We start from the raw sequence: 21,053 nt of genomic DNA on the forward strand, positions 1-21,053 counted from the left end.
GAATCATTTCTCTGCTGGAGACGCAAGTCTAGAGGAGAAAGAAAGGGCGCTTTATGCAGACACAGCCCCTCAAGACAAGAAACTCCTCCTTCACTACCCAGATGGCAGGGAGGCTGAGAGCCCCGAGAAGACCCCCGCGTCTGCCGCCGGCCCGGGCCCCGATCCTGAAGCCAGCCTCTCCAATGCCTCAGCCACAGAGTCACCTCCACCTGGGGAAAGGGATGACAGGGACGCTGCGGGGCCTGGGGAGGAAAAGAATGGCCCACCAGTGGCAAGCGCCCTCCCTCCAGGAGGGGCCAAGGGGCCTGTGGAAGAGGAGTGGCCAGAGCCCAGTTCTGGAGAGGGACTAGGAGAGGAGGAGACTGGGCTTGGGCTCCCCATGGAGGGAACTGCCAGTGGAGAGGCAGGAGGACAGGCTGGGGGCCATGAACTCTCCGAGGAAGTCCAGGAGGTCCCAGGGGACAGCCTGGTGCAGGGAGCAGTGGCAGGGACAGCAGAGCCAAAGGCAGAGGGGGCCTCTCCTCACTCAGAGGGTGATGGGGTCCACCCACTGAATGCAGGGGCCGAGGGCAGCCCTGGGCCTGGCGAGGAGCCTGCAGTGCCAGAGGGAGCCCCTGACGTCGCGGCTGTTGGGGGAGAGTTGGAGCCGAATATTGACACAGAAGCCAGTGAGGGCACCGAGGACCAGGGGGAGCACGGCCCAGCTGCAGAGGCCAGTGGAGAGCCTGGGGGCGCCCAGAGCATCAAGGCAGGGGACACTGAGGAGAGCCAGTCCCCAGAGATGACCGAGGAGGATGCAGATGAAGCCTCCTCTGAAGAGGAAAGTGGCGATGGAAGTGGAAGCGAGGAAGAAGGAGGAGTTCCCTCCGAAGAGGAGTCTGAAGAGGACAGCGGCGATGGGGCTAGCTCAGAAGCAGAGGGCACCTCCGAGGAGGCCACGGAGCCCCAGGAAGCCAGGGAGCCCCAGGAAGGCGGGGAGCCCCAGGAAGCCGAGGAGCCCCAGGAAGCCAGGGAGCCCCAGGAAGGTGGGGATCTCCAGGAAGCCAGGGAACCCCAGGAAGGTGGAGAGCTTCAGGAAGCCACAGGAGCCACAAGTCACAGGGACAGAGGGGCCCAGCCTGGCCCGGAGGAATTACATACAGAGTCCACAGGCAGTGAGACCCTGGACATGAAGGCAGAGGAGCCCAAGGAGGGACATCAGGGGAGGGAGAGTCCCATCATTGCTGCCCAGGGTAGGAATTAATTCCCTAACAGCAACCCCGTCCCTTGGGCAGCTGCATTCTCCCTGGAAGTCTTGTGTGTAGGGGACAGGCAGGGACAGAAGGTGGCAGAGGGTGGCAGGCCCTTTTCAGGGTCCCGGCAGGGAGGTGCCTTCAGGCTGTGCATTGGCTGCTGGCCTCCAGTTTGGAGGGGCCGGTGAGAGGGGTCAAAGGGGCCCTGGTACTTCCGAGTCAGGGGCCCCAGAACCTCTCCTTAGGGTCCCTGATGTGCCGTAGCCCATGTCAGTGCCTCAGCCTAAAGGAGCAGCGATCTAATGGAATGATCGGTGCCCTGTGGCCGGCGGGTGGAAGGACGTGCAGAGAGTGGATGGGGGTGGGTTGGGAACTTCCCTGGTGATTCCCTTAGTGGGCTAGGACTGGGGTCTCCCCTTGAAGACTAGGCTGTAGGAAGCATTGCAGAACCAGGACTGAGGGGTCAGGATCATGAGATGAGAACTCAGGCTGTGACCGGTGTTGTCTCTCAAACGCCCATCTAAAGCAGCCAAAGCTGCCCTCAAAGGGCTGGGGGCCAGGAGCAGAGTGGGAAGGGCCGGGCTAAGCTCTCGGCCAGTGTGAGAATTGCAGCCAATACGACGGTCGGTCAGGCACCTTCGTGGCTGCATCTCCTTAGTACATGGACTTAGACCAGGAGTGGGGCTTTCAGGGTAGAGGTCGAGGTCAAGTCTTCACTCTCCAAGACGGCTTCCCCACAGGCTTCGTTGCAGAATTAATTTACATACTTTTTTTTTTTGAGACAGGGTCTCGCTCTGTCATCCAGGCTGGGGTGCAGTCATGCAATCATAGCTCACTGCAGCTTCTAACTCCTGAGTTCAAGTGCTCAAGCGATCCTCCCACCTCAGCCTCCTGAGTAGCTGGGACTACAGGCATGCACTATCACGCTTGGCTGATTTTTTTGTTTGTTTTGTTTTGTTTTTTGTTTTTTCATCTTCCCAGGTGAGTGCAGTGGTTATTTGGTTATTCTGCCCGGTTCAGCCTTCTCCTGCCTCAGCCTTCCAAGTAGTGGGATAGGGTGCCTTTTTGTATTTTTAGTAGAGACGGGGTTTCACTGTGTTAGCTAGGATGCTCTCGATCTCCTGACCTCGCGATCTGCCCACCTTGGCCTCCCAAAGTGCTGGGATTACAGCTGTGAGCCACCGTGTCCACTGTGCCCGGCCTAATTTTTGTATATTTTGTAGAGATGGGGTCTTGCTGTGTTGCCCTGGCTGGTCTGGAACTCCTGGGCTCAAGCGATCCTCCTGCCTCAGCCTCCCAAAGTGCTGGGATTACAGGCTTGAGCCACCACTCCCAGTCAATTTATATACTATCTACATACTATTTATATACTACCTGTCAGGAATTGTACTCCATAAGGGCGGGGTGTGTGCTGCAGTCAGTCAGCTCCCTATTCTGGCTCGGGGGTTGGGGCTTCCTGGGACTGGTTTAAAGAGTCACTGTCATGAGATGCTGCACAAGGCATATCAACTCTTTTTTGGTTCTCGCCCCTAGTGGAGCTGGCTTCCCTCTGCCCCATAAGGCCTGAGTCTACCCCTCTTCTAATCGCCTAGAATCCTCTGTGCAGGCAGCCTGGGAAGAAGCAGCTGTGATATCATAGGCTCAGGAACAGGAGCCTCGCCCTCCCCGGGAGCCTGCGGCAGGCACCCACATCACTTGCTATCTGAGTGAGAAGCAACAGTTGCTCCCCTCAACACACACACACACACACAGACAACAGAGAGACACACAGACACAGAAATATACACACAGATACAGAGATACAGACACACAGAGACACCCAGAAACACACACACACACACACACAGACACACACACACAGAGACACAGAAAACAGAGACACACACACAGAAATATACACACAGAGATACAGACACACAGAGACACCCAGAAACACACACACAGACACACCCACATAGATACAGACACCCAGAGAGATTCACACAGAGACACACAGATACAGTGATATAGAAACATACAGACACAGAGAAACACATACATACACAACACAGACATACACAGGCACACACAGACACAGACACACACACCCTGCAGTGGCCCTCCCAGCTGTCCTTCCCACACGGCCATCGTGGTCCTGATGAAATGCTCATGTGGCCGCGGTGGCTGCCTGCCTAGAGCCCCTCACTGGCTCCCATTGCTCTTGGGATGAAACCCAAAGCCCTGTGGAAGGTCCTGCCCGGTCAGCCCTGAGGACCTCAGCAGCTCCCCAGCACCCAGGCCTCCCCGACTGCAGCCAGACACCCCTTCTCCTGCTTCTTGCTAAACAAGGCTCATCTGGGGCTTTCGCAGAAGGCTTTTCTCCACTCGTACTCACTCCCCCAGCAGAGACCTGGGGAGGCTTTCTCTGAACGTGCTGCTGAGACCACTGGTGCAGGCACACTCCTGAGCCCCACTTAGCTTTCAGAATGTTTCCTTCTGTGGCCACCTCATCATCTGTAATGATTACATTTTATTAATTATTTTTATTATTTTTGAGACAGGGTCTCCCTCTTTTGCCCAGGCTGGAGTTCAAGCCAAAAGGCATTCTCCTACCTACCCATAAAGCCTCCTGAGATGTTTGATGTTTTAATTTTTTAATTTTTTAAGATAGGGTCTTGCTCTGTGACGTAGGCTGGAGTGCAGTGGGGTGATCATGGCTCACTGCAGCCTTGACCTCCTGAGCTGAGAGAATCCTCCTGTCTCAGCTTCCCAAGCTGAGACCATGGGTGTGCACCACTGCTTGGAAAGTTTTTTTTTGGTAGAGATGGGGTCTTGCTATGTTGCCTAGGCTGGTCTCCAACTTTTGGGCTCCAGTGATCCTCCCATCTGGGCCTTCTAAAGTGCTAGGATTACAGGTGTGAGCCACTGCACTCGGCCCTAGCGTTACTTTAAAGACTATCATCTCTGACTCCACTGGACTAAAAGCAGTTGCTTAAGGAGTTGTGCCTGTTTTGGGCACCACTGTATTCCCAGCATGACGCTCAGTGCCTGGTGTGGCGAAGGTGTTCAATGCATATTTGTTAAATATATGAAATATATAGATAAGAAGGTTTCTGCAGGCTGAGATGTGGACCAGCTCCCCGAATGCGAATACACTGCACATGGAGCATCATAGCGTTTGGATGATCAAATTCCTTTCTAAAGGCAGAACTCAGTCCAGTGTAACCTGGCAAGACTCTACTGAGCACCTGCTCAAGGCCGAGCCCTCGTCTGCTTCGCCAGGGCGCAGAGCTCAGCCAGCTGTTAGCTTTGCTCTCACCTGGCTGTCTGCTTCTCTCCACAGAAGAGACGGAAGATGCAAATGAAGAAGCCCCATTGAGGGACCGCTCCCACATCGAGAAGACCCTCATGCTGAATGAGGACAAGCCATCCGATGACTACTCTGGTAACCAGGGGAGGGAGATGTGCCCAGGGCTGGGAAAGCCCGGCCGCCAGGGCCCAGGCAGACTCCTGGAGGCTCCTGAGAGCCAAGGTGTGCCGGGGCTGTGTCTTGGAGGCTGGAGGGGACGTTGGGGAATAGGAGAGCCCTGAAGGTGGGAGGCTTCGTGGAGGAGGCTCTGTGAGCAAAGTCCAAGCCTCGGGGTTCCAGCTGGGCACAGAGAAGGAAGGGCCGTCCAAGCAGACAGCCTGGTGTGGGCAAATCCAGCGCGGCCCCATGCTGTGCTGGGGCCATCTCCTTCGCTGTGATTTTTAGTTTATAAAGCCATTTCATGTGTGGTGTTTCATTTTATCTTTGAAACCCAAGGATTGCAGCAGGACTCATCTCCTCTTAATCAATGAGCCACCTAACTGGAGCTCAGGCTAGCAGCAATTTGCTCTTGGCGCACAGCTAGAAGGTGGCAGATCGAGGGGTAGAGTCTCGCTAGCCTGACTTGTCACCCCATAGGCCTCCCCGTTGTGGGCTCCCATCAGGGAGCTTCCTCTTAGAAGAGACCACCCGAGTTATCTGACCCCCCCACCCCGGGGGTGTCTGGGAGTACAGTGACAGGCCAAGGCCAGGGCCAGGGTGCCGATCTGCAGGCCTGCAGGGTGCTGGGCCTCCTTGCCTTCTAAGCCTCAGGGAGCACACACAGAGGTGGGCAACAGAGATGGAATTCTCATCCACCAAAGAAAGGGCTTGCAGTGAGGCAGCAGGCCGAGACAAGGTTTCAGACACACTATTGAGGTGAGGAAGAAGGAGAGAGGTTTTTAAAAAAAAAGCTCAGGCCGGGCACAGTGGCTTATGTCTGTAATTCCAGCACTTTGGGAGGCTGAGGTGGGTGGATCACTTGAGCCCAGGAGTTAGAGGCTGCAGTGAGCTGTGATTGCACCACTGCACTCCAGCCTGGGCGACAGAGCTAAAAAAAAAAAATAATAATAAATAAAATCTAAAGTCTCTAAAAAAATAAATAAATAATAAAATAAAATAACCAAACAGCTCAGGAAGCTTTGGGGGTGGGTAGGGGAATGCCTTTTCGTTTGAAGGTTTCTGCAGGTTGAGATGTGGGCCGGCTCCCCAAATGCAAATACATTGCACAGTTGCTGGGATGCAAACAGCACTTGCTGCCCACCAGGCAGAGGTGGAGCTGCCCTGGGTGGTGAGATCCCTCCACAATGGAGGAGCTGCCTGGATCGCACCTGCCTGATGCTCTTCCCCCGGCCCTCTCTGTCTCCAGCGGTGCTGCAGCGGCTTCGGAAGATCTACCACTCATCCATCAAGCCTCTGGAGCAGTCCTACAAGTACAATGAGCTCCGGCAGCATGAGATCACAGGTAGGGCTTGAGATCACAGGTACGGCGCAGGCCTGTCGGCGGGGCCACACTGCTGACCAGCCCGGTCTCCCCAGGTACCCACACAGGTTCGGGAGCTCATTCATGATGCGTGCGAGGACTCATAGGTCTGGGTCTGGGCTCCCCCTGGCAGTTGGAAAAGACGACACCTCCATCACAGAACTACCCTTTCACCAGCAGAGCACGATGCTTTACCAGGGTGTTACAGATGCATTTTGGTTTTAAGCCTTTATGCTTCAGTCATGCACATTTGAGTTTTCAAAGGCGATGATGCCTATTTCAATCCCTCCTGTGCTCCAGAGGAGCCCACAGGTGCCCCCTGTCTACTCACGGGTGGTGCCTGAGTCCTCTGATCACTCCATTCCTTGCCCTCCTATTGCCCTTCTCCTCTGCTTCCTTGGGCCTGGATTCTTTACAAAATTGATTTTCAAAATAATAAAAATAAGACACACTTGTTGCAAAAAATTCAAATAGTGCCGAATAGTATACGTTGAAAAACAAAAATTCTGTTCTTGACCTCCAACTTTTTTTTTTTTTTGAGACGGAGTCTCACTCTGTCACTCAGGCTGGAGTGCAGTGGCATGATCTCAGCTCACTGCAAGCTCTGCCTCCCAGGTTCACGCCATTCTCCTGCCTCAGCCTCCCGAATAGCTGGGACTACAGGCGCCTGCCACCACGCCCGGCCAATTTTTTGTATTTTTGGTAGAGACGGGGTTTCACCATGTTAGCCAGGATCGTCTCGATCTCCTGACCTCATGATCTGCCCGCCTTGGCCTCCCAAAGTGCTGGGATTACAAGCGTAAGCCACCGCTCCCGGCTGACCTCCAACTTCTTTAATTCAACTCCCAGAGAAACCCGTCGTTATAGTGAAGACTTCCAAGCATTTCCTCTGCATGTGTGAGCACATAGATGGATATTTTTTGTTTTTACAAACATGGGATCCTGTCAGGTGAGCTGTGTGTGTGGAGACCTCCCTCCTTCCCTCTGACGGCTGTGTGCTCTTCCCCTGCGTGACCCCGCCATGCTCTGGAAAACCAGCACCCTCCTGGTGGCTCATGCCTGTAATCTCAGTACTTCAGGAGGCAGAGGTGGGAGGATGGCTTGAGCCCAGGAGTTTGAGACCAGCCTGGGCAACATAGTGAGACCTTGTCTCTATAAAAAAATACAAAAATTAGGGGCGGGCATGGTGGCTCACACCTGTAATCCCAGCACTTTGGGAGGCCAAGGCGGGCAGATCATGAGGTCAGGAGTTCGAGACCAGCCCAGCCAACATGGTGAAACCCCGTCTCTACTAAAAATACAAAAATTAGCCGGGCGTGGTGGCTGGCGGCTGTAATCCCAGCTATTCAGGAGGGTGAGGCAAGAGAATTGCTTGAACCCGGGAGGCAGAGGTTGCAGTGAGCCGAGATTGTGCCACTGCACTCCAGCCTGGGCAACAGCAAGACTCCATCTCAAAACAAACAAACAAAACACACACACAAAAATTGGGCCCGGCATGATGGCTCGTAGCACTTTTAAAAACAATCCGATGGCCGGGCACGGTGGCTCACACCTATAGTCTCAGCAATTTGGGAGGCTGAGGCAAGCAGATCCCTTGAGGCCAGGAGTTTGAGACCAGCCTGGCCAACACGGCAAAACCCTGCCTCTACTAAAAATAAAAAAATTGGCTGGGTGTGGTGGTGGGTGCGTATCATCCCAGCTACTGGGGAAGCTGAGGCACAAGAATCACTTGAACTGAGGAGGCAGAGGTTGCAGTGAGCCGAGATTGTGCCATTGCACTCCAGCCTGGGTGACAGAGCGAGATTCCGTCTCAAAAAAAGAAAATAGCTGGACATGGTGGCATGCGCCTGTGGTCCTGGCTACTCGGGAGGCTGAGGCAGGAGGATCATTTGAGCCTGGGAGGCAGAGATTGCACCAGTGGACTCCAGCCTAGGCAACAGAGTGAGAGCCTGTCTCAAAAAAAAAAAAAAAAATTGGAAGCCTGGACTTAAATATTTTGCTAGTTGTTGCCATATTGTCTCCCATGATACCAGTTTGTACTCACAATAACAGTAGATGAGAGTCCTTGTTTCCCAACAGCAATGCCATTTAAAAATGTTACTCATCTTTACAAAATTTAGCAATGGTATCTTATCGTTTTTTGAATGAGATTAGAAATCTTTCCCTGTGTTAATTTGGCTATTTCTGTATGATCTCATTTGATGCTCTGGATGGCTGTTAAGTGGCCAGGGTATAATAGGGTTTGTGTTCTTCCTGTTCTGCAGAGGGGAACCTGAGGCCCAGAGATGTGCTGGGTTACCCGGGATCACACAGCTGGAAGCAGGGAATACCCCGTTCCACAGCTACCTGTACTGTTTTTTGTAGCCTAGGAGCCAGTTATCGCCCCACTTTGTAGCGGATGCAAAGCCATTGGTGTGAGCTTACAGAGCCTCCCAAAGGCTTTCTCTTTCCCTCTTGGCCCTAAGACCCACAGGCTTGGCCCTCCTAGGAAACCTGTGTGTACAGCAGCAGGGCCAGGAGCTCTGGCGTCCCCAGGGCGTGGCGCTCTGCAGGGAGGGCCCGCTTCCTGGCCCCTGCACTCACCTTTTGGACTTGGCTCTTAACTCCTAGTCTCTGGCCACCTTCCTTGTAACCTCTCCCAGGCTCACCTCCCACCTCCTGCATAGGCCAGCGGTGCCCCCTGCTGTGAGGAGCCGAAACCGCAGCACCAGGAAAGGGCCCTGTTAGTGGCTTGTCTCGGAGAACGAGAACATCTAGGGCTCTCCTTGGTGTCACCTGGGCTGGTGTTAAGAGACTGTGACGTCTCTGTGGCTGTAACTGGGGACTCCTGCCACCCTCTCAGCCTCCTTATCCCTTCCTGGCCCTCAGCCAGGGCTTGACTTCCACAGAGATGTGAGTGTCTCCTGTGTATTCACAGACAGGGAGGGATGGGGCAGGGCCATGGTGTTGCTTTCAGGCAATGTACATGTGCCTGCCATCTATAAGACACCACCTGGTTTGGACTGAGCTTTAGCCTCGGAGAAGGAAGACCAGAGCATCCGAAAGCAAGATACAGAAGAGGAAGCATATGACACCACTCTCTGTAAAAAGATGGGGGCCGGGCGTGGGGGCTCACACCTGTAATCCCAGCACTTTGGGAGGCCGAGGCAGGTGGATTACTTGAGGTCAAGAGTTCGAGACCAGCCTGGCCAACATGGTAAAACCCCATCTCTACTAAAAATACAAAAATTAGCCAGGCATGGTGGCATGCACCTGTAGTCCCAGCTGCTTGGGAGGCTGAGGCAGAAGAATGGCTTGAACCCAGGAGGCAGAGGCTGCAGTGAGCTGAGATTGTGCCACTGCACTCTAGCCTGGGCAACAGAGCAAGAATCTGTCTCAAAAAAAAAAAGAAAGAAAAAAAAAAAAGATGGGGAAGGGCTGGGTGCCGGGTTCATGCCTGTGATAGTAGCACTTTGGGAGGCTGAGGTGGGTGGATCTCTTGAGCCCAGGAGTTGGAGACCAGCCTAGGCAACATGGCAAGACCCCATCTCTACTCTAAATACAAAAATGAGCTGGGCTTGGTGGTACATGCTTATAGTCTCAGCTACTCAGGAGGCTGAGGTGGGAGGATTGCTTGAGCCTGGGAGGTCGAGGCTACATGAGCTATGATCACACCACTGCACTCTGGCCTGGGCGACAGAGTGAGACCCTGTCTCAAAACAAAACAAAACAAAAAGATGGGGAATATGATAGCTACAAATATTGCTTATATATGCATTAAAATGTCTAAAACAACATGTAAGAAATCAGCAGTGGTTACCTATTCCAGGGGGTATTAGGGCTGAGGCAGACTGCGACAGAGATGGGAGACTTTTCACTGTTTACCTTTTTATGTTCCTGATCTTTGAACCAAGAAATTAAGTAAAATCATAATAAATAAATGAAACAAAAGGGGAGTGCCTAGTGTTTTTAGGGTGACCTGCTGGCCTCAGGGAGACAAGTCTGGAGAACTTCAGTGCTGAGTTATGCAGGGCTGACCCTCTGTGCTGTAGTCCAGGGAAGAGCTGAAAGAGCTGAGGCCTGAAAATCTGCAATAAGATTGACCACACCCCATGTTGAAAGCCTCTCCCCTTCCCTCCCTGTCCGCTGGATTTGAAAGCACGAGAGCATTCTATTTTTCCTCTTAGGCACCCACCTGGAGTGTCCCTTGCAGGGTCATCTCCCCAACATGGCCTTCGGAAGGACGTTGGATGCAGGACCCAAGAATTGCCAGTTCATTGTTTGGTTTTGGGCACTGGCAAATTTGTCATGGACTTTAGAGGCTAGTGTGTGAGAGTGGCCCTAGAAGAGGGTGAGTGCAATGGCTCATACCTGTAATCCCAGCACTTTGGGAAGCCAAGGTGAGAAGATTGTTTGAGCCCAGAAGTTTGAGACCAGCCTGAGCAACGTTGCAAGACCCCATCTCTACAAAAAAAATTTAAAAATTAGCTGGGCATAGTGGTTCATGCCTGTAGTCCTAGCTACTACTTAGGAGGCTGAAGTGGGAAGATTGCTTGAGCCCAGTAATTGTAGTGGGGCACAATTGCACCACTGCATTTCAGCCTGGGCAACGGAGACCCTGATTCTAAACAAAAGAGGACAGAAAGAGAGAGAGAGAGAGACACTGGCCCTAGAGTCCAGGATTAGGCTGTATTGGGAATTCGGGGAGCCCCAGGTTGGAGGAGAGGAGAGCTGCAGAGGCTGGAGACAGGTAGGGTCTGAGTCCAGACCACCCAAGATTATACAAGCTGCTCCACATCCATCCTCCATTCTCAACCCAGATTCTCTCCATGTGGAAGCTCTGTCCTCCTTTCTCTATGAGCTTTTCTCCTCCAGGTTTAACCAGGAGACCTCACCCAGAGTGAGTTCGGAGTCAGGGTTTGTTGAATTCACAGAGATCCTTCTTCTGGTGGGGGCAGATGTGCCAAGGATCTGGGCAAGGCCCAAAAGTGACTTCTGTGTCTTTTTACTGGGTGATCACACTTATGTAGCAAGAGAAGTGCCACTGGGGGCTACACACGTCTGATTCATGGAGAATTCCACAACTCAGTTGGATGGACGTTGAGATGCTTTGGAGTACGGTGCCATACCCCTGGTGTGAACTTTTGTTAGTTTTATTCCATCTCTACTTCCTGTTGCCCACAGATGGAGAGATTACCTCCAAGCCCATGGTGCTGTTCCTGGGACCGTGGAGTGTTGGCAAATCTACCATGATAAACTACCTCCTTGGGCTGGAAAATACTCGCTATCAGCTCTATACAGGTAATCAATCTTCTTGTGTGATTGTTGGGATTTGAATGTTGTATGTAAAAGCACCATGAAAAGTTAAATCGCTGGCCGGACATGATGACTTATGCCTGTAATCCCAGCACTTTGGGAGGCCAAGGCAGTGGATCACGTGAGGCCATCGGTTTGAGACCAGCCTGGCCAACATGGCAAAAACCAATCTCTACTAAAAAAATACAAAAATTAGCTAAGCGTGGTGACACGTTCCTGTAGTCCCAGCTACTCAGGAGCCTGAGACATGAGAATTGCTTGAACCCAGGAGGCAGAGATTGTAGTGAGCTGAGATTGTGCCGCTGCACTCCAGCCTGGGTGACAGAGCGAGACTCCGTCTCAAAAAAAAAAAGGAAAGTTACGCCACCTGCAGGTGTTAAAATACAAAATTTGAAAAAGGCTGGGCATGGTGGCTGTATGCCTGTAATCCCAGCACTTTGGGAGGCTGAGGCAGGAGGATCACCTGAGGTCAGGAGTTCGAGACCAGCCTGGCCAACATGGTGAAACCCTGTCTCTACTAAAAATACAAAAAATTAGCTGGGTGTGGTGGGAGGTGCCTGTTGTCCCAGCTACTTGGGAGGCTGAGGCAGCAGAATTGTTTGAATCCAGGAGGCAGAGGTTGCAGTGAGCCAAGATCACGCCACTGCACTCCAGCCTGGGTGACAGAGTGAGACTGTCTCACACACAAAAAAAGAAAATTTGGAAAAAACAGAAAACAAAAAAAGACATCTGCACCAATGTCCACAGCAGCATTATTCACAATAGCCAAAACGTGGAAACCACTCAAATGTTCATCAGTGGATGAAGGGATCAACAAAATGTGGTCTGTTCATACATAAATTATTAGCCTTAAAAAGGAGTGAAATTCTGATATCTGCTACATGGATGAACCATGAAGATATTATGCTAAAAGAAAGAAGACAGACACAGGAGGACAAATACTGTCTGATTTCACTTATATGACAGCAGGCGGCTGGGCGCAGTGGCTCACGCCTGTAATCCCAGCACTTTGGGAGGCCGAGGTGGGTTGATCACAAGGTCAGGAGTTCAAGACCATCTTGGCCAAGATGGTGAAACCTCGTCTCTACTAAAAATACAAAAATTAGCTGGGCGTGGTGGTGGGCACCTGTAATCCCAGCTACTTGGGAGGCTGAGGCAGGAGAATCACTTGAACCCGGGGGCGGAGGTTGCAGTGAGCTGAGATCATGCCACTGCACTCCAGCTTGGGCGATAGAGTGAGACTCTGCTCCAAAAAGGAAAAAAAAAAGAAGGCAAAATCAGAGAGCGAGAGATGCCAGAGTGGTTGTAACCAGGGACTGGGGGAAGAGGGAATGGGGAATGACTGTTCATTGGATACAGAATTTTCAGCTGGGAAGATAAAAACATTCTGGAGCTGGATGGCGGCGATGGTTGCACAACTGTGTGAATGTGCTTAATGCCACCGAACTGCATGCTTTAAAATGACTAAAATGGTAAATTTAGGCCGGGAGCAGTGGCCCACACCTGTAATCCCAGCACTTTGGGAGACCAAGGTGGGCAGATCATTAAGGTCAGAAGTTCGAGACCAGCCTGGCCAACATGGTGAAACTCCGTCTCTACTAAAAATACAAAAATTAGCCAGGCGTGGTGGCGAGTACCTGTAATCCCAGCTACTCGGGAGGCTGAGGTGGGAGAATCACTTGAGCCTGGGAGATGGAGGCTGCAGTGAGCTGAGACTGCACCACTGCTTTCCAGCCTGGGTGACAGAACAAGACTCTATCTCAAAAAGAAAAAAAAGGTAAATTTTATGTTATGTATGTTTTACCACAATTAAAAGAAAGCCCCAATAGCTTAGCAAACATATCCAGTTCTATTGCAAAAGTCTCCCTGTGACAGCCGGCATATACACATGCTTCTCAGTAGGTCTGTTTCACAGGGATCACGTATTCCTTCACCTCTCACCCCGTGTGCCCAGGTGCTGAACCCACCACCTCTGAGTTCACGGTCCTCATGCACGGGCCTAAGCTGAAAACCATCGAAGGCATCGTCATGGCTGCTGACAGCGCCCGCTCCTTCTCACCCCTTGAGAAGTTTGGCCAGAATTTCCTAGAGAAGTTGATTGGCATTGAGGTTCCCCACAAACTTCTGGAGAGGGTCACTTTTGTGGATACACCAGGCATCATCGAGAACCGCAAGCAGCAAGAAAGAGGTAATTTAGTCCTCATTTCTGAACGGTGTAAGCTCTGTTTCAAAAATTATTTTTGGCCAGGCATGATGGCTCATGCCTGTGATCCCAACTCTTTGGGAGGCCAAGACAGGAGGATCCTTTGAGGCCAGAGGTTCAAGACCAGCCTGAGCAACATAGTGAGACCCCATCTCTACAAAAAAATTTAAAAGACAGCCAGGCATGGTGGCATGTGCCTTTGGTCCTAGCTGCCCGGGAGGGTGAGGTGGGAAGATTGCTTGAGCCGAGGAGGTTGAGGCTGCAGTGAGCCGTAATCTTGCCACTGCACTCCAGCCTGGGCAAGAGTGAGACCCTATCTCATATAAATAAATCAATAAATAAGGCTGGGCACAGTGACTCACACCTGTAATCCCAGCATTCTGGGAGCCCAAGGCAGGTGGATCACTTAAGCCCAGGTGTTCTAGACCAGCTTGGACAACCTGGCAAAACCCTGCCTCTACAAAAAATATAAAAATTAGGTTGGCATGGTGGCACATGCCTGTAGTCCTAGCTACTCAGGAGGCTGAGTTGGGAGGATTGCTTGAGCCCAGGAGGTCAAGGCTGCAGTGAGCTGTGGTCATGCTACTGCACTCCAGCCTTAGTGACACAGCAAGACTCTGTCTCAAAAAAAAAAAAAAAAAAAAAAGGGAGAAAAGAAAACTACTTTTGACAGTGGGTGGTAGGCAGGCAGGGAGAGGAAGTGTGCCCAGTGTTGCCCAAGACCAGGAGAGGCGTTCTTAACTTCCACCCTTCTTGTCGTCACTGCGATGCCATCTGGGTTTTGGAGTGCCTGGTCCTCCTACCTCCCCAAGGACTGATTTGGTTTGGAGACGGCAATATTTTCCAAAGTGGGGGCCTAGTCCTCTCTGCCAGCAGCTCTAAGAGTTCAAGCTGGGGCTCAGTTGTCTTTGGGAGGCCCTGTGTGTCCTGTGTAGCCAAGGGCCTGGACTAATTGGATCCCAGTACCGTGTTTTTGACTTCTGGCTAAACTGGGTCTGGGCTACTGGGCCTACTGTAGGTTGAACCTGACCTTCAACTCTTCCTATTCCCGGTTTCTGCTTTTCCAGCCTTGCTTCCCCATAAGCCTTTAGCAGGCTTCTTCAAAGCCCTACTTGCCCTCAGGTAGCAGGGGAATGCTACTTTGGGCCTGTCTGACTTCACTTACATGAGAGTAGGCAAAATCAGAAAGACAGAAACCAGAGTGGTTTTAACCAGGGGCTGGGGGGAAGGGGAGATGGGCAGTTACTGTTAATAGGTAAAGAGTTTTCAGTTTGGGAAGATGAATAAGTTCCAGAGAGGGATGGCCATGATGGTTGTACAACAATGTGAATGTATTTAATAAACAAAGCTGGCAACCAGGCCACAAGACTAGAAGCCAGATCCAGCAGGCATGCCGCTATGGACTAGGCCACTGAGTCCTGCCATGAGGCAAGGATGTCTGCAGAGAGTTCTGAACAGGGCAGTGCAGGAATGTGTGAGCAGACGGTGGATCTCAGTTTACGGTCACAACTCCAATTGTGGTTATAAATAGATCTTGTAGTAATGATCTTAGCAGTAATATTAGAAGCAATTAATAATATTAGCAGTAATCTTAGTAATAATATTACAGTATATTTAATTATATTATGGTATAATGACATTAGTAGTATTATTAGTAATGTTAACAATGTTAATAATTATAATAGTAAATTGTACCCTTACTACACATTGGATAATTTTATACATGATTGTTAAAAAAAAAGATTTCAATGTTTTTAAGACAGTTAGTCCTCATCTCCTCAGTTTTCTTTTTTGCAAACAACACTAGGAAATAAGAAGCTAATGGAATTAAAATGTATTCTGCACCAGCTGTATGATTGGAATTTTAGGTGCTGTCCTATATTTACAGCAACATGGTAATGTTTATATCAATTCAGATGTTGATATTGTTCTTCTTGTCATTTTGGAGCTAAAAAGGTAGAGCTTAGAGGCATTTAATATACAGCTGGCCAGGGGCAAAGCTCAAATTCTAGTCCAGGTCTCAATGCCAAGCCCACATTCCTTCCCCCTGAATAATGCATTCATTCTTTCATGTTCTTCTAATTCCTCATTTCTCTCCCTCAGCATCTTTGCCATTGCCCCAGATCCTTTTAGACAATAGGACAATCTCCATTTTGAACAGGTATTTAGCGTTCTTGGAAACTTGGATTTCACAGTAGATTAAAACAATGATCAGGTGGGGCATGGTGGCTCACACCTATTACCCTAGCACTTTGGGAGGCCGAGGTGGGAGGATTCTTAAGCCCGGGAGGCTGAGGCTGCAGTGAGCTGTAATCATGCCACTGCACTCCAACCTGGGTGACAGAGTGAGACCCTGTCTCAAAAAACAAACCCACAAGAAAAACAAGGATCAGGCTGTTCTTGGCTGAAGATTGGCAAGGGACAGGAGTTATGCCATTGATTTTTTAATAGTCTTTAGAAACCCAGAAAATCTGTAGCGCTGTTCCTTCTTTCAACCCCCAGAATGGTTTAGTTCTGAAAGGAGGCGCGTGGGCTTTGAGGGAGGCCTACTCAGTTTGACTTCTCGCTTCTGTCTCCCAAAGGCTACCCCTTCAACGACGTGTGCCAGTGGTTCATCGACAGAGCTGACCTCATCTTTGTCGTCTTTGACCCAACAAAGCTGGATGTGGGTCTAGAGCTGGAGATGCTCTTCCGCCAGTTGAAGGGGCGTGAATCCCAGATAAGGATCATCCTGAACAAGGCTGACAATCTGGCCACCCAAATGCTCATGCGGGTTTACGGGGCCCTCTTCTGGAGCTTGGCCCCTCTCATCAATGTCACAGAGCCCCCAAGGGTTTACGTCAGCTCCTTCTGGCCACAAGAGTATAAGCCGGACACCCATCAGGAACTGTTCCTCCAGGAAGAGATCTCCCTCCTCGAAGACCTGAATCAGGTGATCGAGAACAGACTGGAGAACAAGATTGCCTTCATCCGCCAGCACGCCATCCGGGTCCGCATCCACGCCCTCCTGGTTGACCGCTACCTGCAGACTTACAAGGACAAAATGACCTTCTTCAGTGACGGAGAACTGGTCTTTAAGGACATTGTGGAAGATCCCGATAAATTCTACATCTTCAAGACCATCCTGGCAAAGACCAACGTCAGCAAATTTGACCTTCCCAACCGCGAGGCCTATAAGGACTTCTTTGGCATCAATCCCATTTCCAGTTTCAAACTGCTCTCGCAGCAGTGCTCCTACATGGGAGGTTGCTTTCTGGAGAAGATTGAGCGGGCCATCACTCAGGAGCTTCCAGGCCTCCTGGGTAGCCTCGGGCTCGGGAAGAATCCAGGTGCTCTCAACTGTGACAAAACAGGGTGTAGCGAAACCCCAAAAAATCGCTACAGGAAGCACTAGGTGGTGTAGCGGTTCTTGGGTTCCTGTTGGTGAATGAGCTTGTGTCCTAACCGTCTGAGAAGTCCTGGTGTATTAACCCTTTGAGCCACACTGGCAGGAATTATTACACAGTGGAGAGTTGGGAGTTCATTGAGGCCAGGGGTTGGGGCAGGTGCGTGGGGCTAGGGAGGAGAGTGGAAACTGTGAATTCCTGTGTGCTTGTCTTGTTGTTTCAATGAGGAGGCCTGATTGAGGCAAGTCAGCCTCCACCTGCTTTTCCTAGGTCCTGTCTTGGAAGGACAGAGAGCAGCTAAATTCTAGTGTATCTTAAATCAATGAGGGTCAAATAGGCTAAAAGCAGCTGAAATTCCTTTGTTCCCTGTGAGCTGGGAAAACAGCGAAGGCCTGAGTTGTAGAGAATGTCAGGTCCATTTTGGCTTCTTTCGACACCCACGGTCTGGCGTTTGTTCCCCAGCCCTCGGCTGCCTCTTAACTTTGGGTTGACTTTCAACAGTGAACAGTCTCTTGGGTCTGAATATACCTGGGTTTGTTTTTGTTTTTTTGAGATGGAGTCTCGCTCTGTCGGCCAGGCTGGGGTGCAGTGGTGCAGTCTCAGCTCACTGCAACCTCCCCCTCCTGGGTTCGAGCGATTCTCCTGCCTCAGCCTCCTGAGTAGCTAAGATTATAGGCCTACCACCATGCCCAGCTAATGTTTGTATTTTTAGTAAAAACGGGACTTCACCATGTTGCTCAGGCTGGCCTCGAACTCCTGACCTCAAGTGATCCACCTGCCTCGGCCTGCCAAAGTGCTGGGATTACAGGCATGAGCTGCCGCACCCGGCCTCCACCTGGGTTTTGAGCCAATCCCCAGGACTTGCTCCTGGTATCCTCAAGGGGTAGGGCAGTGGTTTAGGACACTAGACAACTAAGAACAGGAGTTCCCAGGAAGAACAAGGATCTGCCTCCCCCACTGCCACTTCTCTTATGTGTTCCTCAAAGCTGGCTTGGGGGCTCGATCCCTTTATCAGACCCAAGAGGAGGGGACTGGTTGGTGTATCCAGGTAATTTACTCTTGGAAGTGACTGCAGTGAAGGTCGTGGAAAGGCTCAGAGGGTTAATTGGTTTGCAGTGTGTCTTTGTCTATTGCATGTCTTGGAAAACTCAGATCCCAAAGGCGCTGGGTTTCAGAGAGGACAGTGGAGACCTTGCTCCTTTTCCTTAGGCCGCCAGTCTCTCAAATTTCAGAGGAGGCTGTTTCCACAACTCCCCTGTGGAAACACTCGGCAGCGGAGTTGCTGCTTCGCAGTTTCCACACCATGGCTTTTCCTTTCCTTTCTTCTCCATTCCCTGATGCATCAACACTTAAAACTTGGAGCAATTTCCTAGGAGTCAGAACCAGCACCAGCCATGCAGTGTCGGCGGCCACCGAGGCTTAACATTGACCTTCCTGCCTGACCTTGATGCAGATGTCCACTGAACACACCGCAGGAAAGCCAGGGCCTTCAATACCACTAAGTGTGAATATGTGTGTATGTTGTCCGAGAGAGATTAGGGAGACCACATAGACTGCAGGGAGTGGAGAACTTGTAGCAGTCTTGCAAGGCTAGCACGCACGGCTCCGCAGCAGGTGGTGGGGAGCAGAGGGGCAGGCCCTGCAGGGAAGAAGCAGCCTTTGGATGGTAAAATGTGCATGGTGCACAGTCTGTGCATGCCCAGGAGACCCAGCCCGGGCTGCCTTGAGGGGCTCCTTTGTGCACAGCCAGCCGCTTCTCTTGGGAACAAGCTGTCCTGGGGGCCTTACCCACAAGGCAGGAGTCAGGATGCACCAGCTCAGCACCAGGAAGTCATCCTGGACCAGAAGGACGGTGGCAAGGCAGGCAGAGGGAGAGGCACTCTGAGGTCAGGCAGGGTAAGCCAGTTGGCAGTCAGGTTAGGTCTATGCGGAGAACCTCGAGTTAGGAATTCCCGGTTCTCAGAATCGTTATCACTCCGGTGCATGCTGTCATAGGGGCTGCTGCGTTTGGCATTGCGGAGGGCCTGGACCCTTCCACAAGAACACCCGAGGTTCCAGGGCACTAAGGACAATGTTTCCAAGGAACGAGTCGACCAGGAAAGAAAAGTGAGTTCTGCAAGGGGCATCCACAGAGCCTGTGATAGGGGCTGATGAGATGGAATCTGTCCTGGACTTTTCTTCTCATTAACCACCCTCCGCAAACCCCAGAAACCCTCGCCTCATACTCTGTACCATCTGCCCTGTTGAGGGATGGGCCCTCCCACTTTCCCCTGCCTTCTCCTCCATGCTGTGAGCTGCTTTGGCAGATCTGTTTTTCTGTGTAGTCGGGAAAAACAAAAACAAAAAAACATGCACAACTGTGGGCATTGTCATAGCTGTTGATGTCACCACTGCTTTGGGGGAAATGGCGGGATGAGGCTAATACATTCATGCAATATTTATATTTTCAGGGGCCTGCGTTATCAGTGTGCTCTCCCTGCCTTGGGCTTTTCTTTCCGTCATGTTTTCCTTTTCGTGTTCCTTCTCTGACTTCTCTTGTCTCTGCTGCTCACAGGCCTGCCCATCAGTCAGCACAGATACTCAGTGTCTGGTTTCTGGCCAGCTCCGTGGAGGGGGCTTTAAGCAGAATTCTGACTCTTTGGGGTGGGGGATTAGGAACTGGGGGAAACTTAAGGATCCAGAGATTCCCCCAAGAGGAGTGTCTGGAAGGATCTGTGCCTCGACGGTGGCTGAACCTTTCCAGTGTTTTTTCAGTTCTGATTTCATCAGTCTCAATAAAGTTCCAATCTCTCTTTAACACCGCGTGCTTTCTCATGGTCTCCAGCTAGGTTACTCTCTTCATCCTCCTTTTATATCTGGTAGAGTGAACTCATGTGTAAGTTTCTTGGGGAGAGACTGGAAATTAAGAAATTGCCCACCCTGGTGTTAGCTGGATGCCCCAGGACCTTCTCTGGGGCTGAGGCTGAGTTGCTCTCTCAGCCGCCCAGGAAGCCCAGGCTGGCGTGGTGTCCTCTGCAACTTAAAGAACTGCTCTCCCCTCAGCACTTCAGTGCCTCATTCCCCTGGGCATCCACGCAGCTGCCTCAGATACCTGAGGGCTCTAGTGGAGGAGGGCACAAAGGTTTTCTGAATGGTAAGGCTGCCACCTCCCCTTGGCTTCACCAGAAAGTGATCTCCTCCTCCACGAAGTGTGGACCTGAGCCTCCCGCTTGGACCTGTCTTTAGAGAAACCTGAACGCAACCTTGACTGCCTGAGCCCTTTCTACCACATTTTGCCGTTTCTAGTGTTCTCTTCAGAGCAGAGGTCCTTTAATTTTTATGTTTTACTTCTGGGGTCTTCGAAGGAGTTTCACATCTTCCTTGAGAACCGGTTTTTTGTTGTTTTCTTTTCTTTTCTTTTTTTTGTTTTTTAAGATGGAGTCTCGCTCTGTCGCCCAGGCTGGAGTGCAGTGGCGCAATCTCGGCTCACTGCAAGCTCCACCCCCTGGGTTCACACCATTCTCCTGCCTCAGCCTCCTGAGTAGCTGGGACTACAGGTGCCCGCCACCACGCCCGGCTAATTTTTTTGTATTTTTAGTAGAGACGGGGTTTCACTGTGTTAGCCAGGATGGTCTCGATCTCCTGACCTCGTGATCTGCCCACCTTGGCCTCCCAAAGTGCTGGGATTACAGGCGTGAGTCACCGCACCCGGCTGATTTTTTGTTGTTTTCAATTTTTTTTTTTTTCTGAGACGGAGTCTCGCATTGTTGCCCAGGCTAGAGTGCAGTGGCGCCATCTCAGCTCACTGCAACCTCTGCCTCCCGGGTTCAAGCAATTCTCCTGCCTCAGCCTCCTGAGTAGCTGGGACTACAGGCACATACCACCATGCTTGGCTCATTTTTGTATTTTTGGTAGAGATAGGGTTTCACCATGTTGGCCAGGCTGATCTTGTACTCCTCACCTCAAGTGATCCGCCTGCCTCGGCCTCCCAAAGTGCTGGGATTACAGGCGTGAGCCACCACATCAACCCAATTTTTTTTTTTTTTTTTTTTTGAGACAGGGTCTTGCTCTGGCACCCAGACTGGAGTGCAGTGGCGCGATCACAGTTCATTGCAGCCTTGACCTCCTGGGCGCAAGCAATCCTCCCCCT

At 51.3% G+C, this 21,053-nt stretch overlaps 1 protein-coding gene across 1 annotated transcript; it reads left to right on the forward strand.

Annotated features, from left to right (window-relative positions):
- Window positions 1–695: 695 nt before the first annotated feature.
- On the forward strand, window positions 696–17,003 carry SRL (sarcalumenin). Its single transcript, XM_058434136.1, has 7 exons — window positions 696–934; window positions 1,076–1,232; window positions 4,555–4,656; window positions 5,927–6,022; window positions 11,204–11,320; window positions 13,290–13,523; window positions 16,121–17,003. Exons 1-7 carry the CDS (start codon window positions 782–784, stop codon window positions 16,930–16,932), a joined length of 1,671 nt encoding a protein of 556 aa, XP_058290119.1. The 5' UTR covers window positions 696–781; the 3' UTR covers window positions 16,933–17,003.
- Window positions 17,004–21,053: the final 4,050 nt, after the last annotated feature.

The sequence above is a fragment of the Hylobates moloch genome, unplaced genomic scaffold, assembly GCF_009828535.3.
Source record: "Hylobates moloch isolate HMO894 unplaced genomic scaffold, HMol_V3 SCAFFOLD_23, whole genome shotgun sequence".
NCBI lineage: Eukaryota > Metazoa > Chordata > Mammalia > Primates > Hylobatidae > Hylobates > Hylobates moloch.